The 27,983-nt window shown below is 33.3% G+C and overlaps 1 protein-coding gene across 1 annotated transcript; it reads left to right on the top strand.

Moving 5' to 3' along the window:
* The first annotated feature begins 2 nt into the window (after positions 1–2).
* LOC131648528 (uncharacterized) lies at positions 3–26,622 on the top strand. The gene is made up of 6 exons (XM_058918278.1): positions 3–233; positions 413–422; positions 24,080–24,258; positions 24,348–24,901; positions 25,009–25,582; positions 26,551–26,622. The coding sequence occupies exons 1-6, from the start codon at positions 3–5 to the stop codon at positions 26,620–26,622; spliced, it is 1,620 nt and encodes a 539-aa protein (XP_058774261.1).
* The last annotated feature ends 1,361 nt before the right edge of the window (positions 26,623–27,983 follow it).

Genomic DNA, 27,983 nt, shown 5'->3' with positions numbered 1-27,983 from the left:
AAATGCATGTTAACGCTGAGTTGTTATTGAGATTATGGGGAAGAGCTGAGGTTAAAACATCTTACTTGGTTGGTAGAGAAATTCTTAAGATGGAGAATAGTGAAAACCAAGGGAGAAACCTGATAACTATAACGGAGAAAATTCAGTTTGAGGTGGAGTTTCCTACTATGAATACTAGTAGTAGTGAGGGAACAGTTATAGAGATCTATAATAATCATTTGACCCATGACAAGGTAATGAGGGTTATTATAGCATCTTAAAGGGAAGATTATGCTAGCCTTGGATACTATGTTTTTAATGTCGCTGAATGACTACAAAATAAAAGAAAAAAAACCTTCAGAGAGGTATTTGAAAACAGATGGAGTCAAGGGTGGTTGAAAAATCTTACTTGCAGGCTTGTTAAATTACATAGGAAGAACAGGGTAATTGAAAACAAGTGGATGCAAAGAGCAAGATCAAGATTCCAAGGTTGTTTGAATTTGGTCAAGATTATTGATTAGAGTTTTAACCTGGTAGAGAGCAGAAATGTTGTTGATGGTTAAATTGATATCAACATGGTTTAAAGTCAGGGTGTAGATTGTTGAAGTATGCCTTAAAACCTTTGATGATGAAGAGAAGGAAAATATGTTTTGAGATTTCCTAAAACCAGAAAGTCAAAAGTAGTTTGGTCCGAGCGGTTCACGGGTATCAGGTTTGTTCGATTCGGTTCATTGATCCATTCTTTAATGTTATAATATTTTATATTAATTTAGAGATCATATAAATTAATATTAAAAGATATTATAAGATATTTATAATATTCAAAAAGATATTATAAGATATTTATAATATTCAAAAAGATATTATAAGATATATCTTTATAATAGTCTAAGATGTTATGAATATTTATGTTTGTGGATGTCCATCCATCTTCATGTTCTTCATCTTCCTATTCCATACTTAATATGTGTTTAATATGTGTGATTTTCTATCTCCCTTGAGTCCTATAAATAGAGACCCATATTACAATGTAAAGCACACTTGAAATAAGATAAGATAATATTGCTCTCTTTCTTCTATACCTCTCTTTGATCTCTCTATTGTTTTAGTTAATTTCATAACACGTTATCAGCACGAAACTCTACCGTGTGAGCGATTTTATGATCAATTTGCATAATCATGTTTCTTCTCTTTCGAGTAAGTTTTTAAGATTTTTCTTCTTCTTATAGATAAATTTTAGCATGCTATTCTATTATTTTTTTGTATAAGATTTCATTGGAAATTTTGTTTAATTAACACAATTATATATTTTAAAGTTGTTTATCATCGATAAGTTCTTGAAGCATCCCTGAAGGATTGCTTAAAGAATGATTGTTCAATTTTTATGAAAACAACAATTGTAATTTTCATGCATTCCTGAAGAATTGCATGAATAACGTGCATCCCAGAAGGATTATAAATATTATTATTTTTATTCGTAAACGATTTGTGATTGAGTTCCTGAAGAACTGCAAAATGTGATTGAGTTTCTGAAGAACTATAAAAAAATTGTGATTGTGATTGAGTTCCTGAAGAACTACACAAAAAAAAAACCTCTCTTAAACTAATGTTAAGATATCTCAAGAGAATTACTTAAAGAGTTATTTTTCTTAATCGATATTAATGTATTTGATTAAAGTGTTTAATAATGAAATACTATTATATTGGTTTTGACTTATATTGGAGGTATCGAATATCTTTGTATTACACAACACAATTTGGACAAAAAATGGGTAATAGAAAAGCTACCGTCTTTTTCCCCGGGCTTGTACTACACTTATATTAATACAATTGAAGCACATGTCATTCTAAACCTATAGTTTACAAATTACACTTAAATGTGTCGTTGGTAAAACCGATTGGGTCATCTCGGATATAATATGATGCAAATAATTTGTATTGAAGAACCAGAAGTTTCTTCAATCCAGTCAATATTTGTGTGTTTCTAAAGGAAAATAAAAATTTGAGAAATTGCGTTTTTATGACATTAACTGTTGCATCGACTAAAATATCATGCATATGTCTCTACTCACAACCAGAAGTTTGTGAAATTATTTTCTCAACTAATTAGACTAAGATCTTGTTTTCTGGATTTTTTAGAAATTCCCGTATAAGTATCACATATATTATTAAAATTGATATTGAATATCATGTAATATATGTTCATAAAAAGAAAATGGACCCGAAGATCCATTCTTTAGACGTCTAAAGTTAATTATATGGTTGATACTTATGAGATCATCAATTCTAAATTATATATTTGAAACACCCAAAGTATGTTATTAATATATTTATTCGCATTAAGCCAACAAGATACTATATCTTAGTCCTCCCTAATTTATTCTAATACTTCTCATCTAAATGAACATTTGGATGTGTTGTGTATATTCCAATTGCTCCAATATAATACATTAAGATGAGTCATGATAGAATATTGGAAAAATATAATTAATATGACTCTCAATTTTGAGGATATAATTTGAGAAAATAATCAAATACTTGATTGCAGCCCAATAGGCTGATTATCACTTGATAAATTAATTTTCCCAATATTAGGGGGAGGGAAATGAATAGCTGAAATCATGAACAAGAAGTTCAAATGAACAATTTAAAATAAATTGTTATCTTGATCCTCGTACAAATCAATATGAACCAAATGTTCAAAATATTATTCATTTGCAAAGTTTATGAAATAAATTATCAGCTGATAATACTCCACTCAAAGTGGATTCTCTTATTGGATAATATAATAATGCAAATGAGTTGTTGTTGCGCCTGAAGCGTGGTATGAAAGTTGGTTCCAATGTTAAAAATCCTCTACTAAGAAAAGAAACTAAAGATGACCCAAGTGAGGATATGAAAATGCTTAGAGCACTTTGACATAATTTAATTTTCAGTTCCAGAAGAATAAATCAAGTACTTGAAATATGAAATAAAGAGATCTCGATAAATTATGTCATGGATGAAATGGAATGGAACCGAAATTGAGATAACTGAATAAAGTCAATATTGACAATGTCTTTATATACAATATAGCGCTAAAAGTGATCAATGATAACGAGGATCATGAGTCAAAGTCTATTAAAGATTGTAGACTAAGTGAGAATTGGCCAAAATAAATATATTCAATTGAAGAAGAACTAAACTCACTTTACAAGTAACTCACTTTTGGACCTGTAGTCCGAACACCTCAAGATGTGAAACTAATGTGATATAAATGAGTTTTTGTGAAAAAGAAAAATAAGAATGATATAAAGTTTGATTTATTGCTCAATGATTTTAACAAAGACCTAAGATTGATTTTGATATATTCACCTGTAGTGGATTCAATCGATTTTTGATAATTAATTAGCCTTGTAACACATGAAGGGCATAATTTGAACATGATGGGTGTAATGACATCTTATTTATATGGTTCACTTAATAGTGACATTTACCTGAAACTCCCTGAAGGGTTCAATATACCAGAGGCACGTAATTATGGATCTCGAGAAAATTACTACATCAAATTGAACAAGTCTCTGTATGAGTTGAAAGAATTTGGATGCATGTGGTATAATCGCCTCAGTGAATATTTACTAAATGATGAATATACAAATAATTCAATTTGTACTTGTATTTTCATAAAATGATGTGGAAAATAATTTGCAATACTAATTATCTATGTGAATGTGATACATATTATTGGAACTCCTGAAGAGCTTCCAAAATCTATAAATTCCTTAAAGAAAGAGTTTGAGATGAATGACCTAGGAAAAACAAAAATTATGTCTAGCCTTACAAATTGAGAATTTGGACAATGGAATATTTGTACACCAGGAAGATTATATAGAAAAGTGTTGAAACACTTCTATATGGACAAATCTCATTCGTTGTCTACTCCAATGATTGTTATATCATTAGATGTGGAGAAAGATCTTTTCAGGCCTCAAGAAAATGATTACAAAAATTGTTTGGTCCTGAAGTACCATATCTTAGTGCAATTGGAGCACTAATGTACATTGCTAATTATACACGTCTTGATATATCGTTTGTGGTCAATCTATTACCAAGATACAATTATTCACCTACATGAAGACATTTGAACGGAGTCAAACATATACTTCGTTATCTTAGAGATGCTGGTTACTTGTCAGATTCTCACAATAGTAGATCAGAAACAGGCTATTTGTTTACATGTGATGGTACAACCATTTCATGGAGATCTATGAAACAACTCATGGAAACAACTTCATCAAATCCCGCATTACTATTACCACTACATGAAGTCACTTCGAAGAAGACATTTTAAGAAACAACTACAAAGAATATCGTCTCACATGTAAATGTCTGCATGAGGGGGAGAAATACATATGTTTTGCACTCTTTTTTTCCTTCACCATGGTTTTGTCCCATTGGGTTTTCCTGGTATGGTTTTTAACGAGGCAATTCACATTCAAAGGATATTGTACTCTTTTTCCTTCACTAGAATTTTTCCCACTGGGTTTTTTCTAGTAAGGTTTTAACGAGGCATATCCTCAATGGACATCCAAGGGGGAGTGTTATGAATATTTATGTTAGTGGATGTCCATCCATCTCCATGTTCTTCATCTTCCTATTCCATACTTAATATGTGTTTAATATGTGTGATTTTCTATCTCCCTTGAGTCCTATAAATAGAGACCCATATTACAATGTAAAGCACACTTGAAATAAGATAAGATAATATTGCTCTCTTTCTTCTCTACCTCTCTTTGATCTCTCTATTGTTTTAGTTGATATATTATAAGATATATTATAAGATATATTATAAGATATTTTTTAGGATATATTATAAAATTATAATGATATATTTAATTCTAACAATTAAGGAGATATTTTTTGGGATTTGTTATGGATTTTTTATTTTAATTTTGGCCATTATAAATATGTATGTCATCTTTTATTATAGCGTGATAATCTTATAGCTTACACCAACAAGGTAGAATAAGAGTTTATGGAATTTCAAGGGAAAACTTCGAAAGGCAAAGATTTTTGGGAAACCTCTGTAGTTATCTAAGGGGATTGAGAAATACTTCTAAGCACCTTAGGTTTGAGTGATTTTTATATTGAGAGTTTGAGGGGTTGGGAAACACTTGGTAGAAAATAGGGTTTGTTCTTTATGAATTTTAAAGGTTTTTTTCTTGTAACTCATATGTAATCTCTTGTATCAACTTTCTGAGCATAGTGAATTGGGGAGCTACTCTCTCCCTCGTAGTAGATCATTTGATCGAATTAGGTAAATAAACCTTCATCTTTCTCTCGCCTCATTCTGTTATATTATCTGTGTACGAATTATTATTGTTGTAGCCCATTTATTTTGGTTGCTACTATTCTTTGCCGCAAAAAATAAAATTGAATTTTATCGTAATTCCCAACAAGATTCACAACATTCTCTTTGCAAAAATTCCTTTGCAACTAATGGAGTCTTATGCTTGATTATTTCACCTTTGAGATTTGCCTTCACCTTATAGACTCACCTTACACCAATCGACTTCTTTCTTTTCGGTAGATCAACCAACTCCCAAGTATTGTTTTTCTCAATCAATTCCGACTTCTCCTTCATAGCACAAACCCGCTTTGGATCACTCAGTTCCTCTTCCTTGTTAACTGATAACGCGAAATTACATTGATTATTTAACTCAATTTTATATGAATTATCTTATTTTATTTATTCATTTATGTCTTTGTTATGCTGGTATTAGTGTTTTATTTTAGGAATATCGAACTCGGGAGATTTGAGCAAGAAAGCAAGAAAATAAGAAATAAGTTCAATTTTGGAAGTAAAATAGCAAAGAAGGATGTGTGGATGTTAATAACAATAGGCCCAAGGTGAATGAAACGTTTAAGAACATGCCACTCCAAAAGCAAAATGAGGCACTCACCCCTTGGAACTGGGGCCTACGCCCCTTGATCTCATGGCCCTCACCCTAAAGAAGCAGGGCCCCCACCTCTAAGCTTTGTGGCCCACGCCACAAAGCATTTTCTCACTTTATCTAATTTCTCTATTACTTCCTATTTTTCCTCCAACATTTTCTCCACTGAGACTTGCCCGATATAACTACTATTTTGGGAGCTCAACGCATCCACTTCCAAATTTCTCTCAACGAACAAATGCTCACGATTGTTATAAATAGAAGGAGGTTACCACTTTGAACCGGGGGAGCTCTCTCTTCTTTTAGCCAGAATTTCCCTTGTTCAGTTTTTAGGCAGTTTTCTTTCACCATGTAAAAGCAATAGCTTTCCATATTTTTGGGGGCTATTACAAATTAGTTTTAGGATTATATTTCTGCATTTAATTTATGTACTCTGGTTTGAAGCCTTCAGGTGTATTTCAATTTGGCATCTATTAAATTCCAGGTTTTTTATTCACTACTATTGCTTTCTAATTTAATTTCTAAATCATCTTTCTCATTATGTTTATTACTGTAATTTCATGTTTATTTTCCTATCCATGTTCGACTAAATAATCTTGAGTTCGGTGAATGAGGATCGTTGTTACCGATGGACTCCGTAAAATTATAGGTGCGAATTTATGAAAATATGTTTGTTTTGGTTTTACTCTCCAAGTCTAATTTAAGTAACTTTTTCACAAGAGTGAGAGGTTATTTAACATTGTTTTATCATGAGAGTGAAAGGAAAATTAAGGTTTAATCCGAGACTGCGAGAGCGTGAGGAGTGAACCGGATAATGGGAATTAGGCAGCATATATAAATACAACGAAAACGTTTTAGATACGTTTAGGATATTATTGGATTTCAAAATATATTTCTTAGTTACCGGGCGAGCGAGAGCAAATTCTTGGGATTAGGAAGTATTGCTTTAGCTAATACCGCAAGAGCGTGAGGCAGAGCCTTTAGGTTGGTATATTCTACGGAACAAAGTTATACTCGTAATTAGTACCCGTTTTTTATAATTCGTTCGGGAACGCAGAAATCTTATCCCGACCTCGTTTTAGTATTATTTTCAAACCTTTAGCATTTTGTACTTTTAATCCCATTCTTACCGTTTTAATCATTAGCCTTAGCTTTACAAAGCGACGATAGATTACAGTAGGTTGATATTGGTCTCTATGGGTTCGATAATATTTTATATTACTTTGATATTTTCGTGCACTTGCGGACACATCATTAACGGGCTGGGATTAGATTCGGCTATAAGTGCAACGTGAACGAAATCACCATCATCATTGATTTCGTTGTCATGGAATATCTCACAATATTGAAGTGTTTGAAGAAAACCTTTTTACCTGGTTGGTCGTCTCACATTTCCATTCGTTATGGCTTCGACACCCGTCTGTTCTACAGTTTTAGATTCTTCATTATCCAAAAAATCATTTGTGTAAGCAGTTAACGCGTTCTTGTAACTGGTTAATGTCTGCATGAAATTGGTTAACGTCTGCATGTAACCAGTTATAGGTTATTCCACTTGCTTCAATTCATCAATAAAAATGTTTCGACTAATCATGATCATTCTGTTTTCAACATCAAACAACTTGTAACCTCTAGTAGGGTGATACCCAACAACTATCATCATCTCACCTTTGTCGTCCAAATTTTTTCTAAGTTGACTCGGAACATGTTGATACGCCACGGAACTGAAAAATCTCAAATAGTTTAGATTATGCTTGAATCTAGACCATTCATCTTTCGATGTTATCTTCTCAAGCTTCTTTGTAGGACACCTATTCAACAAATACGTTGTTGTGGATAACGCTTCTCCCACAATTCTTTTGACAAGTTCTTCCCTTTTAACATCCTTCTCACAATTCTCATAATCGATCGATTTTCCCTCTCTGCAACACCATTTTGATGCGGTGTATAGGGTGGTACTACCTCATGCACTATCTCCTCTTCATCACAATTATTCCCAAAGCTATTTGAGACATACTCGCCTCCACCGTCCATTTTTAGAACTTTGAGCTTGTGATAGCTTTGTCGCTCAACCACGAGCTTGAACTTCTTAAACACTTCAAACACCTTGTCATTTCTCTTGATTAGGTATGTACATAACTCTACTATAATCTTCGATAAAAGTGACAAAGTATCTATTGTCATCACACGAATCAACTTGCATCGGCCCACATACATTCGAATACACCATGTAGCACCCCTTTTTATACCCCAAAATATTTAACAAATAATCAGAGAATAACATGCATATAATTCAAAGGGCGTCACATTGATGCTTTTAGAAGAACTAAAAACCTTAAAAAAAACTGACAGCATTTATCTATAGAGCACAATACTCCTGGTCATTTTAATAACACTCAATATAAAATCACAATTTAACCTGGATATGCATTCACAGTGGAAAATATGATACTCATGTGATTCATAATGATTCATGTCCCATACCATGATCATATATCGACTAATAGTCTTAATTCAACATAAAACCTAATCAAAAGGTTTGGCTTGTAAGCCTCTCAAAAGACATATAACCAATAAATAAGTTCACAAGTCATAGCATAGTACATGCACAAACATAACATGAGTTCAATACTCCTTGTCTACCCAGTGTTACATGACCAGAGCATCGACTCACTACCTAGTCTCCAATAACCAAGGAAGAACCTCCGGCTAGGTCACACACGGCTACTAAACTCCAGAACCTGCATGTCGCCAAACGAGGGAAACATTAAAACAGAAGGGTGAGAATACGAACCATTATGAAGAAAGTATAAAGGAATGCAATGGTTAAATTAATAATTCCAGAAGTGATCACATCAAACGTAGTTATATAAATAATGATAAGACAATATATAATTCACATGTTAACAAGTAAATAATTCGTACAAGGGAAATATCAATTCAATACCAATATTATATTCTCAATTATGTACACATCTACAATAGTCGCATAGTCACGTATTTAACCAAACATGTATTCAACATCACTTATTTCAATTATCAATCTCACACACATGTTACACCACAATCAATGCACACAATCAACTATCACATAACTCTAATGTGACTCGATGCAAGATATGTGACGCTATGCATGTGGTACCGAATGTGAACCCAAGGTTTCACTGCTTTCCGATTCAATATCTAGAATCCAAGCCACGCTTCCGATCCGGACAAGACCAAAGCCCACCAAACGTAAACATATAGTTTACCGCCTCCGATTCACTCTAGAATCTAGGCCTCGCTTTTGTTTCAAAGCAAACCACCTTTGTTTCAAGGCATCCATGATATGAATGTATGTACAATGTAAATCAACATATGCAATTAACATCATCTCTACCATCTTAATATTTAGCATATCACAATAATTCACTCAATGAATTATCCACAATATTGTACACAACATTCTCATCACATAAGCATTAATCACACATAATAGTCAACACACAATTCCAATCCAATATTTCAATCAACACTATTAATTAACACTATCATATGCTAAATCACTATTTGTCAATTACATAGGATTTGCTCATCTTCATATTAAACCATTAGCCATTAGGATTTATGTTACTTAATGATTCATAAAAATTCTACCTTAGAACAATAATAGAAACATATTCATGTGTTATTTTTATTGGGAATCTACTATTTTAATATAGTACCCCATTTCACTAAACCATAATTGTTTACTAATTAATCTATAAAATCTACCAATTATACATCCTAATTCTCAAGTATAATATCATCCCATATTTATTAATTAAGATATATATATATATATATATATATATATATATATATATATATATATATATATATATATATATATATATATATATATATATATATATATCCTTCACTTTTTTATCAAGGTGTGTGGTTCATATAATCTATCCTACAAACCAAGATGCTACAGTAGTGAGATATTACAAGTGGTCCATTAAATAATGATAGGTATTCATGCATCTGTCAGGTAATACCACATTTACATATATCTCAAGTTGATTAGAGGAAGCATAAGGTTAGTATGTGTATGCTCCGAAAATTATATCATGGAACAGGATATAGAAAAGAAAGGAAGCATTAAATTCATGTCCATGTAAGATACACTAAAGTAATGTCGCTACAGTAGGTAGCTCATGGACTTGTTTCTAGTTTAAACAAAAGGCTACAGTAGCGGTTCATTCATCAAGTAAAAGAAACTTCACGTTTTCAAATGGCCAGTAAGCAATAACAGTAGTGAGTGAATGAAATAAATGCACAATCCCACTTGACCAATAATAATTAGACAAAACAACATTAATGGGTGGCATTTCACGTTACCATAGGAATTAAGAGCTAGTAATTGTAGTGAGTAATACAAGAGTATGAACAGCACACATTTCCTAGCTTAACCCAACTACAGTACCGCCCTACTAGTAAACAGGCTGTCCGCACCAATGACACCATTCGGTGTCCCCACCACTATTTCATCTCCATCTACATTTTTTTTTCTTTACTATATGAACACACAGACATTCATTCTAGTATTTTAAGATACTGAACAGAAATTAAAACATATAATTTTTATGACATTCAACTAGGAACAAATATAAATATGTTAATATAACTTTTACCCCCATTATACTAGCCCACAATGATTATGGATTCTCCCTCTTACCTCTTGATTTCTCCTCCAAAACCCTAGCTTCCTCTTCTTGTTCCTCTCCTCCACTTCTATTCTTGAAAAAAACCAGAAAAATGATAAATGATGCTTCTACCTTCATTTCTCTCTTACTACCTTTATTTAATATATTGGGCTTTAAAATAATAGCACCCCCCAATTGTTTATAACTCAAATAAATAGGCTCAATTAATCTAACTCTCTATTAAACTTAATTAATTCTATTAAACATAAATGCACTCAAGTTTAATTAATTAAATTAATAATTAAATCTCATAATAGTTAAATAATTAATTTTACACACCAAAAGTATATATAAAATAATATAATAAAATAAATACTATATATAAAAAAAAATGGGTTGTTACAACTCTCCCCAACTTAAAAGATTTTCGGCCTCGAAAATTACCTCAAACGGATAACTTCGGATACGATTCCCTCATCTTATCCTCGAGTTCCCAAGTGATGTTGCCATCGGCGACTCCGCCCCATACTACTTTCACCAAAGCGATTTCCTTGCCACGAAGCTTCTTCACTTCACAATCCTCAATCCGCCTAGGTGTTGTATCAACCGTCAAATTATCTCTTACTTGAACATCATCCAACTGAACAACATGCGATGGATCCGCAATATACCTCCTCAATTGAGACACATGGAACACGTCATGGAGATTAGAAAGAGACGGTGACAACGCAATCCAATAAGCCACTTCACCCACCCTTTCCGAAATTTGGTAAGGACCAATAAAACGTGGTGTTAACTTACGTGACTTCAACGCTCTACCAACTCCCGTTATTGGCGTAACACGAAGAAACACATGATCATCCTTCTCAAATTCAAGAGCCTTCCTTCTCTTATCATGGTAACTCTTTTGGCGGCTTTGAGAAGCCTTCATCTTCTCCTGAATCATCTTAATTTTATCCGTAGTCTCTTGAATCAATTCGGGTCCAACTACAGCACTCTCTCCCGACTCATACCAACATAAAGGAGTTCTGCACCTCCTTCCATAGAGAGCCTCAAAAGGTGCCATTCCAATACTCGAATGGAAACTGTTATTATAAGTAAACTCGATCAACGGCAAGAAATTATCCCAATTTCCTCCTTGTTCCAAAACACATGACCTTAAAAGATCTTCAAGTGACTGAATAGTCCTCTCCGTTTGACCATCAGTTTGCGGATGATACGCTGAACTCAAACGCAACTTCGTACCCAATGCGCTTTGCAAACCTTCCCAAAATCTCGAAGTGAACCTCGGATCTCTATCCGAAACAATACTCGACGGAATACCATGCAAGCACACAATTCTTTCGATGTATAACTTAGCAAGTCTCTCCATTGAATAATCCATCCTCATCGGAATAAAATGAGCACATTTAGTCAATCTATCCACAACGACCCAAATTGCCTCACAATTACTCAATGTCCTCGGTAAACCTGAAACAAAACCCATGGATATACTATCCCATTTCCACTCGGGAATAGATAACGGTTGCATCAAACCAGACGGTTTTTGATGTTCAATCTTTGACTTTTGACAAGTCAAACAAGAATACACAAATTCCGCTATGTCTTTCTTCATACCTTGCCACCAAAAAATTTTCCTCAGATCTTGATACATTTTAGTAGCGCCAGGATGAATACTCAAACCACTTCTATGTCCTTCCTCAAGAATCCTCTTTCTCAAGTCCGCAACATCTGGAACACAAACTCGATCACGACACTTCATAATACCATTCTCATCAATTCGAAAGTCACCACCTCTTCCTTGATTAATCAATGTGAATCGATCAACCAAGCCTAAATCAGATTTTTGTCCTTCTCGAATCTCATCCAAAATACCACTAGTAAGCTTCAACATACCAAGCTTCACACCTCTAGAAGTCTCTTCGCATAACAAACTCAAGTCTCTAAATTGTTCCAACAATTCAAACTCTCAAACCATCAACATAGACATGTGTAATGACTTCCTACTCAATGCATCGGCTACAACATTCGCTTTACCAGGATGGTAGTTTAAACTAAAATTGTAGTCCTTCAAGAATTCTAACCATCTTCTTTGTCTCATATTCAACTCTTTCTGATCGAACAAGTACTTCAAGCTCTTGTGATCACTAAACACATCAAACCTTGATCCAAACAAATAATGTCTCCAAAGCTTTAACACAAACACCACAGCTGCCAACTCCAAATCATGTGTAGGATAATTCCTTTCATGAACTTTGAGTTGCCTTGAAGCATAAGCTACAACCTGTCCCTTTTACTTGCGGAATTTTCTGCGAAGTTTCATGGAAAACCCTATTGTTACAAAATTACCTACAGATTTTGCAAAAATATATAATTTTTCTAAATACAATTTTAATAATATCCGTAGATAAATTTGCAAGAAATTTCGCAGAAAAACTTTTCTGTAGCAAATTCGGAGTAAAATAAAATATAATAAACAAATATAAAACAGGTGCGTCCGACTTTATAATATTATTTTTTATTTGAAAAGATCGTATTTTAGTATTTATAAGGAAATAAATGGTAGTTTAGTATTTAAATTGAAAAAAGATAGTATATTTGAGAAAAATTCCATTCTTGTTGGTAGTGCACGTGAGAACTTGCAATTGTTCAACACAGCTGCATACTATATATAGAATGTACTGCAATATGAAAAGCAAGTTTTTTGATAGAATTCCTTCTAAAGAATTGTTGGGTTTAAGACAAATTCTATCCCCGTCTTTAAACGATGCTTGTGTGTTTTCTGATGTGTGCATTGAATACTCGAGCCATCTTTTGTTGCAATGTCAAATGGTGAGGTTCGTTTGGATGAATATGGCCGAATAGTTAAAATTAAATCTGGATTATCTTCTTGCGAAGGATTTTAAAGAGAGCTTCTCGGTTTGGAGATCTTTATGCATTCAAAAGAAAATTAAGAGTAAAAAGGAGGAGAGTGTGTGGTTGGCGGTTATTTAGAGTGTGTGGCTCTGAAGGAATAGTATTATCTTCAAGAACACCAAGTGGAACGTAGCTGACATTGTTTGGAGTTGTAAAGCTCTGATATGGAGATGGTCGTTTATAGGGAAAATTATGCATCCAAATGTAACTTTTACGAGTTTAGAGGTTAGGTTCTAATTGGTTGTGTAATTTTCTTTTGTATTATGTTTCCTGTTTCCTTGTAACAACTTCTGGGAGCTTTTGCTCTGTTTTATAGCATCTTGCCTTTTAAAAAAAGAATGTTGTGTTAGCCACTTTTCAATTATTTTTGGAAAAAAAGTTTTAATAAAAATAAAATATTTCTAATTCTTATAGGTTCTCAAAGTAGTTAAATACATATTGCAAATCAAAATAAACATTCATCCTAAGAAAATTTTAAAATTCAAATTTATTAAGTTTATTTTTGTTGACAAACATCGAGCTTCTTTTCTGTTGACAAAGCTTTATTTTACTTTTACATCAAAAGAATGGGATGAAAGAGACAATCCAAATAAGTTGCTAAATGACACTATAGTAAATTTTGTTGGTGCACAATGAATAAAGACGGTGACAAAGAGAATAAACAAAAGGAATAACAGCGCAAAGATTAATGAGAGAATAATGATGTATATTCTACTTGCGTTGATAATAAATGATAGCTACTACAAGACTATTTATACAAAAAAAAATTCCACCTAAGCCCTAACAGACTAAACTTAGTGAACAAGTTTAAGGTACAAAGAGTACAGTATTACAAAATACTAAAGTACCCTTACTAATTAAATAGCTAAACTATCAGGACACAGAAGGTAGAACTTCTGGTCAACACTATCTTCTGAGTAACCATCAGAAGATCAGCCCGCATCAAAACTTCTGATGCTCATCTTCTGAATATGAATTACTCTTCAATACCATCCCGTAATTCATATTTTTCAATCAAAGTTGACAATGCCAATTCCATTCCCTAAGAGATAATTACTAAAGGTATGTATTTATATGAACTTCAAAAATTGCTCATGAGATAATCACTAAAGGTATGTATTTATATGAACAATTTGAATTTCTTTTATTATTAACAAACTACCCCTAGTTTGAAAGTTTTTATGAATTATGCTTTGTTAGAAAACAAAATAATTTTTTATTTAGAGACTGATTATTCTCATTAAAGAAGAATATCAGAGACATGATTAAATAGAAAAGTCTTGGTTGTTTTAAACAACAAAATAAATTTCGTCTGGTTCTAAAGCCATATGGCAAATCATTATAGAATTAGAACTGCAATATTGTGAACCGAATTAAGAATGGGAACCATTCTATGGCCCCAATTGCTCCAACTAGACAACAAGCACCTCAAAGAAATGACATTGTTTTCCTTTTGTTTCAACTGTGGAAAACTAAGTCATATGGCTAAGAGATATAGCATGTAATGCTTGAATTGATGTAGCCCGTAATGCACGAGTTAACCTGGCTAATGAAAAATTTATTCATATGATCATTGAAATCAACACGGTTGATGGATCTGATGGTTGGTGGATAAACACAGGCGTCTCTCGTCGTATTTGTTATGACTGTGTTATGTTTAAAACACACACGAATACTAAAAATAAGAAAGTGTTGTTGGGAGATATCCACACCACTAATGTTGTCGATATTGGAGAAGTGGAACAAGGTCCACCTGTGAAAAGATTTCAATCTTGAAAGATGTCATGTATGCTCCCGAGATAATAAAGAATCATGTTTATTTTTTTTCTAAATAAGGAAAGATTTAGTCAGTTTATTGGGGTAGATTTGTACACCATCATCACAAAAAATGATATTTTTTGTGAATGAAATTGATAAGTTTAAAAACTTTGTAAATAATTTGAAAATGATTTATAAGAATTTGTAGTGATAGGCAAATTGTATGATTCTAGTTTATTTAATAATTTTTATAAACAACATGAAATTGTACATGAAACGACTGCTCCATATTCTCCTGAAATGAATGGTGAAGCAGAAAGAAAGAATAGTACTCTTACTGAACTTGTTATTGCAATTATGATGAATTCGGGTGCTGCACCTCACTAGTGGAGGGGAAATTTTATTGACTGTTTGTTATGACCTTAATAGAGTTCCCAAATTAAAGAGTAATATTTCTCCTTATGAGATATTAAAGAAAATACATACAAATTTGTCTTATTTGAGAACTTGGGGATGTCTGGCTTATGTCAGAAATCTGGATCCAAAACGAGATAAACTCGCTAGTAGAGTATATGAATGTGTATTCATTGGGTATGCAACAAACAGTAATGCATATAGGTTCTATGACCTAAATGCAAAAGTGATCATAGAATCAAATGATGTTGGTTTCTATGAATACGAATTTCCCTTCAAATTGAGAAATACTGGGGGCACTCAATCGCGTCACATTCTTGTGATATGAAGCACAGAAAGCAACAAAAATGTACAAATAGAACTTCGACGAAGTAAAAGAGTAAGAGTCTCTAAAGAATATGGTCCTGACTATGCGGCTCATAATGTAGAAGAAGATCCAATAAATCTTCAAGAAGCTTTGCCATCTTTGGATGCAGACTTATGGCAAGAAGCTATTAATGATGAGATAGATTCTCTGGAGTCTAACAAGACCTGACACTTATTAGACTTGCCTCTTGGTTGCAAACCAATCGGTTGTAAATGAGTTTTGAAAAGGAAACTAAAACCTGATGGAACTATTGATAAATACAAGGTTCGCCTTGTAGCCAAGGGTTTAGATAACGAGAAAATGTAGATTTTTTCGATACCTTCTCTCCTGTCACTAGAATAACATCCATTAGGGTACTTATTTCAATTGCTGCTATTTATAATTTAATAGTACACCAAATGGATGTTAAAACTGCTTTTTTAAACAGTGACTTAGAAGAAGAAGTCTATATGGAACAACCAGAAGGGTTTGTGATCCATGGACAAGAAAACAAGGTCTGTAAGTTAGACAAATCTCTGTATGGATTAAAGCAAGATCCTAAACAATGGCATGAAAAGTTTGATAACTTAATGATATTGAATGAGTATAAAGTGAATGAAAGTGACAAATGCGTTTATTAATTTGAGAATCGCATATGCACTATGATGTCTCTATGTAGACGATTTACTCATATTTGGATCAAACATTCAGACCATTAATGATGTGAAATCATTGTTGTGTAACAACTTTGATATAAAAGATCACGAGATTCTTGGTATCAAGACCTCGAGATCCGTGAAAGAAATTTCTTAGGATCAATCATACTATGTGGAGAAGATCTTAAAGAAATGTAAATACTTTGATTGTAAACCTGCGTGCACACCTTATGATCCAAGTGTGAAATTGTTTAAGAACACTTGTGAAAGTGTAAGATAAACAGAGTATGCGAGCATCACTGGCAGCCTTAGATATGTCACTGATTGTATTAGACCAGACACTGTGTATGTCGTAAGATTGTTATGCATATTTACGAGTAGACCGAGTAACGAGCACTGACAAGCTATTGAGCGAGTCATGAGGTACCTTAAAAGGACCATAGATCTCAGCCTACATTATCAGAAATTTCCTGTTGTACTTGAAGGATACAGTGATGCAGATTGGAATACCTTGTCAGGTGATTCCAAAGCTACTAGTGGCTATGTATTCAACATAGTTGGAGGAGCTGTATCTTGGAAACTAAAGAAACAGACTATCATGGCTCAGTCCACGATGGAGTCTGAAATGATAGCATTAGCAAATGCTAGTGAAGAAGCAAGTTGGTTAAGATGCTTGCTACCTGAGATTCCCTTATGGGAAAAACCAATGCCAGTTGTGTTGATCCACTGTGATAGTACCGCGGCTATTGCAAAAATTGAGAACCGTTATTATAATGGTAAAAGACGTCAAATAAGAAGAAAGCAAAACGCCTTTAGAGATTGTATCTCTAAAGGAGATGTAAGAGTGGATCATGTACGCACTAATGAGAACTTAGCTGATCCTTTGACGAAAGGATTAGCTGGAGAGAAAGTCCATAATACATCCAAAAAGATGGGACTAATGCCTATACAGAAATGAGTTGCACATGATGGTAACCCGACCTAAATGACTGGAGATCCCAAGAAATAGGTTCAATGGGTAATAACAAGTTGTGAGTAATATGAGGCGATCATGCTAGAGTAAATAAAATAAGCATGAATCTTGAAGTAATAAGAGGATGAGATAATAGAAACTCTTAATGAGATCTATACTCTATATGAGGGAGTACCTAGGCTACAGGAGTACTCTTGATAGACTCACCTATGTGATTGTGGAACTGAGGTCGGTTCCTATGGAATTTCGAGGCAGAATTCCTAGAGCCTTCACTAAATCGGGATGCACGTGCAGGGCCATTAAAAGCACGGGCTATTAAGAATACACCTTAAGAAAAGGTTGTGTGCAGGTCTGATGTCTGAAATAGAGTTCAAGACAATAGTGTCACACTTGTTGAATCGCAATCCTACTTGCTACGCAAAGGTTCAAGTCGTAGACACCTTTGCTTATGCACAATCTTAGAAACACTTTTTTAAATTCAAGTGGGGGGTTGTTGGAACATTATGAATATATTCCAATAAAGGGAGATGAATTGAAAAATTTAAAGTACCACATTGATGAATTGAAAAAGTTAAAGTCTCACATTGTATGTTAGTTTAAAAAACTCCTTAGTCCCACGTTGCTTAGATTATAAATCTTGCTTGGTTTACTTCATTATATAAGGAAATCACTTGTTTCATTGCAAAACACACCAAAAACTTATTTTGAGTTTTTCCTTCCTCACTCTCATAACTCCGCGTCTTTCGAATTGTCGAAGCGCCAACTTCTCCCCCTTTCTTTCTACTCGTTGAATTTTCCGAGTACCTTCTTGAATTCTCATTAGAGAATAATGTTAATTTCTCCTCGTTTGAGTTAAGAAATTATAAGTATAATTTTTCTTGGATTCTGTTTAGAGAATTATTGAAATTTCTCTTAGTTTGAGAAATTACTACGATTGGTCTTTATACCAGATACTAAGATGGTGTTCATACTATATTTGAATGGTCCTAATATCATCTGAGGGTGTATTTCTAGACCGATTATCTACCGTGCAAGTAGTAATCGTATAGTATAGAACTGGGCTGTTTTATCCTGGAGGCGTCATTGTTATTAAGAGTTGCTTTGCATAATTTTGGCAGTACTGCAAAACGTCTTAAAGAAAGTGTACCGATCCGCGACTCGACCCGGTAATTTCTTCGGTGGCAAACTTGTTTAAAGAGAAAACTCCAAAATAATACAACCATAACAATAAACAAGAACAACTAAAAATACCTAAAAAACAACACTACATTATACCCTAAGTATCGAAATCCATGACAATAAAAATAATAATAAACAACTACTACTACCTGAAAAACAACACTACATTGTACCTTAAGTCTCAAAAATCATGACAGTAACAACAACAACAATAATAACGACGGCAGCAGCAACAACGACGATAATAACAACAACTAAAAATACATCAACAACAACAAAATGGAGAGAGTTTACATACCCGAAACTTGATGAGAGAGTCGAAGAAAAATATTGGTTTGAGGTTCGAGCTTTCTTCCTCCATGGAGAAGATGATGTTTCAAATCGTTAGGTGGAGAGAATGATATTTCAGTCGAAAAAAAGTGCTAGAGCGTAAAAAGTGAATGGAACTTAACATTATGATGAGTGAGTAAAATATTGTTTAGAGTTTACATCTTGATTTTCAGAAAAATTGAGAGAACATAACCGAAGAAAAAATTACGTTCAATTTATTTAAATAAAAGATTAATCAACATTCAATGTTGTTTTCTAAAAAACTTAGGGATAAGATGATTTATAAAGTAAAGGAAATTGTTTGTTCTAAATAAAGCATAAATTTGTAGGAGTTTAAAATTGAGGGTCAAAGTCTGAGCTACATAACTTGTATGTTTTCTACAAAACCACGCATTTCATGTCATTTCTCAGATTTTCATTAGTTGAGCTAAAAAATTTAGCATAAAATAACGCATCTCATGTCATTTGACTTCAAATTTTTATTAGTTGAGCATAAAATTTTGGTCCTTATAAATATTTCAATTTTGATTTTTAGTCCTTGTAAAAAAAAGTCGACTTTTAGTTCCTTTAAAATTACTTTTGCACTCACTTTTAGTCCCTCTACAGGGACTAAAAATGAATACAAAAGCAATTTTATAGGGACTAAAAGTCGATTTTTTTTATAGGGACTAAAAGTCATTTTTGATAACTTTATAGGGACTAGAAACATATTTAACCTTTTATTTTTATTTTTAGGCACATTAGTATATAATATCTGAATCCGCCTCTGCTATACATTAACTTATGACTTATAAGATGTACATATATCTTATGTTTGCATCTCCTATACACTGACTTATAATATGTACATATATGCTCACTCAAGCCAAAGCATGCAGTGAGCATTTGAGAGATTTGGATTATCCATGATTGCTTCATTAGTTAGAAGGATGATGAATTAAAATAAACTAGGAAAATGTGTTGTCTTTAGAGTCTTAGTCAATTGAATTGGAAGAAATTCTATTTAGTGCATTCAGCATTTTATTTTTTTGATATAGATAGAATAATTAAAACTGAATAAAAGATGTTTGTACATTATTAATTACTTTATGAGAAGTATATATGAATTTGAAATTATTTCTTTTTAAGTGTGTGCTTAAGTTGAGCCTTTTGATGTTTGTACATTATTAATTACTTTATGAGAAGTATATATGAATTTGAAATTATTTCTTTTTAAGTGTGTGCTTAAGTTGAGCCTTTTGATAAATTAACAGATAAATTTGTTTTATTTTAAGAGATGGTGTTATTTATTCATATCTTTTGAACATCAGAATATGTTTTCCCCTCTTTTATGATCGAAGTCATGTATGATGAAGTATCTACTGGATCTAATTACAAACTGTCACCATTCTTTTTTTAAGGTTGTGCACTTTTTTAGAGTAAGTCAAGACACATGTCTTTTCTTTTTTATTCAAGTTAAGTTAGTGAACACATAGTTTATTAATTGAAAGAAAACTGGGATGGAGATGTTTTCGGAAATGAACTTCCGAAACACCCCTGCGATGGAGTTTTCTGCAACTTCCATGGCAGACCCCAAAACCAAACATAAAACCAATTCAAAATGCTTCTAAACAACCTAAATATTACTAACAACCAGTCCATATATCATTTATGCAATTGAAACCCTAAATAACATGCATTTGAATAATAAATCTAACAAATTCAAAACTTACAAATTGAGTGATTTGAGGGCTTTTGAATGTTGTATAGCAATGTGATTGGAGCCTTGATGCAGCCTTGAAAGTGTGTTTGCACAAATTTTCGCCTTTGCTTGTTTTTTATTTGAGTTAGGGTAAATGAATGGGGGAGGGGGAGTGTTTTCATAAATCTGCAGAACGCGCAGTATTTCGGAAGTTCATTTCCGAAATGATGTTTTCGGAAATGAACTTCCGAAATAAGTCAATTTTTTCAAAAAAAAAAGCGCTTTCGGAGATGCATCTCCGAAAACACTTTTTTCTTGCATTTCGGAAATACATTTTCGAAGTCAGTAGTAATAAGGGGTTTTCACCAAAGGTGGACTAGAAGGTAGGGAGGTTGGCAAAGAAATTTTCATTTTCTATATCTTTTCCTCTTTTAGATTAACATGGAGTGTACAGAAATGATTGTTTCATAAATTCTAGATGGATGTAATGACCGATTCCCTTATTAGGCCATTAAAGTCGGTTGATACAGATAAAAAAAATATATTATATATGGATTATTTATAATGGTGTATATATGGTTTTTAATTCAAGTTGCTTGCTTATAAAAAAAAAAAATTATAATGGTGTAGTTCACAGTAAGGAGCAGAACTTGTCAATATTTGGTGATGGTTGGGAAAAAATTTAATGAATAATTTTTGTCACACTTGATTGAATTATATGAATTTTCTTTTTTTTTTTAAGTAATATATATATTGATAAGAGAATTAAAGCTTCTCAATTCTAATTATAAAAGTTTGAGAAACATGTGGACAAAAGATAAATTACTAACCAATCGCCCTACGAAAGTTAAAATAATGGATTTTTTTAAATTAGTAGAAATTACAATTGGATCTAGCAATATCATCAATAAAAGACCACTTTCAAACCGTAATTTTAATATTCCAAACTATATCAAGGACGATCTAACTACTATTCTCGAAAATAATTTCATTCCTTAATATATACCCAAATGTTTCAACAGGTAGACAATCAAATAACTTCTTCTTTTTTGGATTTGACTATATGAGATTTGCTAAAAGAAAACCACCTCAAAAAACTATCTTTGAAGCACCCGGATTGATGATCCGCAAAACAAATTCACTCCCCTATGTCCCTCCAAATCAATCTAGCGATATTACATAACAAAAAAGAATGCACCAAAGATTCCCCAACTGTCGAGCAAGGGACACGGACACCAAAGATAATATAAAATCACCCAAGCTCCAATAACCATCTATCCATCCTCGCGTAGCCGCCACGGAAACCTGTTTAAGACGTGATTCTACAAATAACAACGGAAATCAATCTTTAAGGCTAACTTTCACAACCAAATCGAGAACCAGAAAGAAGACATAAAGCCATTCCCAACTACTATCCTATAGTTATTAGTAAACACAGGAACATTAATCTTATTTTCAGTAGTAGCAATGTTTACCCACCACGAGGATTTAGATAATCTATGATTGATGATTAACCCACCATTCATAATCGGTAAACAAATATCCCCATATTGTAACGCCCCATATTTTCTAATTTTTATTTAATCGGAAATTAAATTATTATTTAGAATTATTTAGTATTTTTCGTTGAACTAATTGGAGGAATTATAGAATATTGATCTTTGGGTCAAATGTGGTATTTAATGATGAGGGGGTGTTAAGTTGTTGAGCCCATTACTAAATTACGTTATGTTTTCATCAAACAAAGAGATAAGAGGAAATTGAGAAATAGAGGAGGAAAACCTAAGATGGAGAGAAGAAGAACTCATGGACAAAATCCATTTTCGTATTCATGGTGCAGCCCTCACAAAATGTGTCATAACTTTCTTCTCGTAGCTCCAAATCAAGTAATTCTTGAAGATTCAGATTCTACACGAATTTTCCTTCGATTTGATATATTAATTCGTGTCAGGAAAGTTCTTGATGAGGGAGATAAGCGAGTTTGAAGATTGGAGATTCTTGCTGAATTTGAAGAAAAAAGGCTTACGGGTTTGATGGAGAAGAAGGGGAAAGTCCAGATTCTTGGCTAAGGTAAGGGGGGACTCTTCCGGTTAATTTCTATTATGCGATTATAGGTGATAGAATGGATTAAGATATGATTTGATTCAATTGAGTATATTGGGATTGGGATTGTTAGGTTTAGGGAAATTGATGAGATTGCATGAATTGTTGATTGATAAATGTATTTTATTGATGTTTGATGATGTATGATGATGTTTGTGATGATTTCATACCTGTAAAGGATGTTTATAAATGATTTGTAGTGGTGGATATGTGAAATCGCAGGTTTATCACAGACTTGAGAATCTGCAGAATCGCACGTCCACTAAGCGGCCCCTGGCTCGCTAAGCGGATGTTGTTCGTTTTTCAAAGCAGGGGCGGTTCTATAGCCTAGCAAGCTCGGTCACGCGCCCGGGCTCAACCCCTATTTTCTTTGTATTCCCCCAAATTTAATAGCCGATTTTTAAAGGAAACTAGGGGAAAATTAGTAAAAATAAGGGTGTAAAAATTAAAACAGATGAATACCCAATGGTCCAGACAGACCCAATCCAATTAATTATTTATTACTTAAACAAAAATTAAAAAAGAACAAAACTAAACAGTACCGAAAAACCCTCTCCCTCTCTGTGTCTCTGATTCTGAACCGCCCCTGCTGCTGCCTGTTCCTATTCCTCTCTCTCCAATACGTCACTTTCCAGCACACTAGCAGAGGGTAATATGCTTCTTAATTTGTCTAATTGTCTTCTTATTAGTTATTATAGTAATACAATACTAGTATTATATTATAACAATAGTTCAATTTGTATGTTCCAATTTATTGTCAATTTCATAGTTCAGTTTCTTGTGTCATCCTTTTTTTTATCCTGCATATATGTATTTTGCTTTAACATAGTTTAATATAGGTCAATTTTACATAGTTCAATATTGGTCAATTTTACATAGTTTAATTTAGAAGGAATGATAGTTCAATTTTTCTTCTAATATTTATATTGTAGTTTTTATTTTAACAGAAACTCTACTCTTGTTTTTGGGTTCTAATATAGTATCAAAGATTTTGGTTAATTTAATAGGTCATTCATAATAATAAAATTCTCTTTTAATTTTGTTGTTATGAATTATTTATTTTATTTAATTATTCGGTCTTGTCAATTTGTGTGTTATAAATTGTTTACTTAAAAATTTGTTTCACTGAATCATTAAATTTCAGAGATGAGGAGGTTTTTGGTTCCTAGAACAAGTATTGATAAAGTGAATGTTAAGCAATCGGAAGTCGAAGTAGAAGAAACACCCCTTAATGTGGCCATCGAGTTTACTCCAAATGAGATTGTGCGTGATCCAGGATGTAGGAAACAAATTCATGAGTATGCTCCGGATATTCAAGACCAAGTGAGGAGGGCATATATATTGAAGGGTCCAACGCAACCAAATTTAAGCCGAAGGATGCAACTTATTGTTTCTATTGCTTTCTATTTAAGCCGCTCGGGAGGGTCAAACACTTTGGTTATGAAGTCTTTAACAAAGATGGATTTAAGGATTGGAAGCATGCATCTAAAGGCTTTAAAGATGATACTGGTAGTCATGATAGTAAGCACAACTCATGTGTGAAGCACTATGATGATTATAATAATCAAAGACAAAGTTTGACAAGTATCTTTGCTAGAGCAACTAGGGAATCAGAAGAATTGTATAAGATCCGTTTAACTTGTTCTTTAGATTGTACTAGATATCTCTTAGTACAAGGCATTGCTTTTCGTTGCCATGATGAAAGCTCTAGTTCTCTAAACAAGGGAAATTTTAGAGAGATGGTGGATTGGGTAAAACCTAATGATGAAAAAGTAAGAGATGCTTTTGATCGTAGTCCAAAAAATTGCATTATGACTTCCGGTGACATTCAAAAGGAGCTTGCAACATGTTGTGCACATGAAGTTACGAAGGTGATTATGGAAGAGCTTGGTGATAGACAATTCTCTGTGCTTATTGAAGAGTCACGTGATATATCTGTCAAAGAACAAATAACGGTGATGTTGAGGTTAGTACAATGAGTTTGTTATTGAAAATACTACAATTATTAACTTAAACATGTAAATTTCATTCAAACATAGACGAATAAATTTGAATTTTTACTTATTTTTCTAGGTTCTTGAACGACAAAGGGAAAGTTATGGAACGATTTATTGCTCTACATCATGTCAAATATACTACATCTGAGGCACTAAAGGATGCTCTTTATGGCATTCTCAATCGTCATACGTTATCTATTTCAAGTATACGAGGGAAAGGATATGATGGGGCTTCAAATATGAGAGGTGAGTTTAATGGTTTACAAAGAAAGATTCTAGATGAAAACCCTTATGCTTTCTATGTCCATTGTTATGCTCACCGTTTGCAATTGGTGGTTGTTTCTGTTGCTAGTAGTTGCTCATCTATTCATGATTTCTTTGAGTACATCTCCTTGATTGTAACCATAACAAGTGCATCTTGCAAGAGAAAGGATGCTTTAAAGGAGGAACAACACCAAGATATTTTGAATAAACTTGAGAGTGGTGAGATATCTCAAGGAAAGGGCTTGCACCAATTATCTCTCGCTAGACCCGGAGATACTAGATGGGGTTCACATTATACAACCTTGATTCGTTTGGATCAGATGTGGTCCTCCGTGTTAGAGGTGCTTAGTATTGTTGATGAAGATGGACGTGGACTATCTCAAGCGGTAGGTTTGATAGAAAAAATGGAGAGCTTTAAATTTGCTTTCATTTTGAAGCTTATGTTAAAGTTGTTTGGTATCACTAATGAACTTTCAAAAATCTTGCAAACAAAAGATCTTAATATTGTGCTTTCTATGGAATTAGTTGATGATGTTAAAACTCGATTGGCTATATTGAGAGAGTGGTTGGAATGATTTCTTTAGTGATGTCCGAGAATTTTGTTTTGCTCAAAGTATTCCGGTGCCAAATATGGATGAAGAAATACCGGTTCAGGGACGTTCAAGAAGAGAAAGGAGGACTGTCACTAATATTCACCATTACCGTGTAGAGATTTTTTATGTTGCTATTGATAAAATATGTGTGGAGATGGATCACCGGTTTTGTGAATGAAGTAATGTTGCGATGGATTGCTTCTCATGTCTTGACCCCAAAAACTCTTTTTCCAAGTTTGATGTTGATAATCTTGCTCGTCTTGCTAATATTTATCATGCATACTTTTCTGATGATGACCGTGGAACAATAAGGGAGCAACTTGAGACTTATGTACATCAAGTGAAAAGGCATGCTTCTTTTACTTCTTGTGAAGATGTTCAAAGTTTGGCTATGAAGATGGTTCAAACTGAGAAACATTTGGTATTTCCATTGGTTTACAAGCTCATTGAGTTGGCTTTGATATTGCTGGTGTCGACATCATCTGTTGAAAGAGCTTTTTCAGCAATGAAGATTATCAAGTCTAATTTCCGCAACAAGATCAACGATGTGTGGTTCAATGACTTGATGATATGTTACACCGAGCGGGATATATTCAAGTCACTTAAAGATGTTGATATTATTCTAACATTCACCGCAAAGAAGTCTCGGAGAGGGCATTTACCTGTTAATTTTATTTAGCACACTATTAGCAGGTGAGGTTTCATCTCTCTTATGTAGAACACTTTATGACTATTTATATATTGTCAAATGTAACTTTCAGTTAACTTTTTTGCCCAGGCTATATAAAGTTCCTGGCTCCGCCACTGGCCAAAAGCCGCTAGTGGGTCGCTGAGCGGACTCTGCTGTGCAGAAATTTTCTAAACTTTGAAATAACGTATCTTGTGATTCGCATATTCGTTCTTAGTGCCATTTTGGGCGTTGTAAAGCAAATTAAACATTTTATATGATGAATTGGTGGGATGGGCAGTGGCCGGACTAAGTTTTAAAAATGATTTAATTGCTTTGTGAAATGAGATATTGTGCATATGTGTGATTGTTTGAATATGGCAATGTTTCGGCGTGATGATAGAAGAATTGTGGTTATTGTTATGGTTATCATGATGAATGTGTAAATAATTAAATGATTGTGCAAACATGTACATACTTGTCAGTGATGAAAATGGTGAGCTATGGTGAGACGATGTGGTACATCGGATCGGTGATGTTTTTAAGTATGTTATATGTGTGTATTCATTCATATACATTCGGTGATGGATCCCGGTGATGTTTGGATCAGTGGTGGATATAATTCTCATTGTGTTGAATTTATATCGGTAGGGCCATATCTTGATGAGGTTTAGTTCGTTCAGGTGGATTAATTCCACGGTTTATTGGTACCACATGCATAGTGTCAGTTGGTCATATGCATTATTGTCATAAAATGATTGAAATGGTTTTTGTGTTATATTTGATGTGTATTTGTTGTGGTTGATGAATGATCATTGAAAATATGAATATATGACAAATTGGGTGAATGATATATTATGATGTTTTGTGTAACACCCTTCTAAAAACCCCACAGAATATCAATTAAAATTCATATTCAAACATGAAAAGGGTATTACAACTTCAAAATATTCAAACATTGGGCCATGTCATGCCTTATGAGGAACTTCAAACACATTATTCAGTAATCATGTTAACACAGCGGAATTTATCTCAAACTGAATAAATATAAAACATCGGGATTCACATCCAAATTCACCGATCCAAACCAACAAAACATTATTCCACATAAGAAATAATTCATCAATCAAATACTAAAACAGACGTTCCCCCCAGTGTTACAAGACCAGAGCATGACACCGACACAACCGTACTAACGAAGTAACTCTACGAGTTATCCTCACCCAGCACAAGCCGCTAATCTTTAATCTGAAAAGTAATCAATAGTAAGGGTGAGTTTCATTCGCATTAACAAATGTTATAGGAATATAAACAATACAACTGCATCACATTATTCACCCAAATCAATTATATTCAGATAGCATAGCAACATTCATCAATACAATCATTCATATCAATGCACACAAATTATAACATTGGACAACTTCCATTCATGTAATAATTACACACAACAACCTAATGCAATGCAACTAAATGCATGTGGTACCAAACATGGGATAACCCATCTCACCGATCCACCACCATAAA

This window comes from Vicia villosa, linkage group LG2 (genome assembly GCF_029867415.1).
Source record: "Vicia villosa cultivar HV-30 ecotype Madison, WI linkage group LG2, Vvil1.0, whole genome shotgun sequence".
Classification (NCBI taxonomy): Eukaryota; Viridiplantae; Streptophyta; class Magnoliopsida; order Fabales; family Fabaceae; genus Vicia; species Vicia villosa.
Note: the sequence above shows the minus strand (reverse complement) of the source record. Positions and strands in the feature narration are given on the sequence as shown.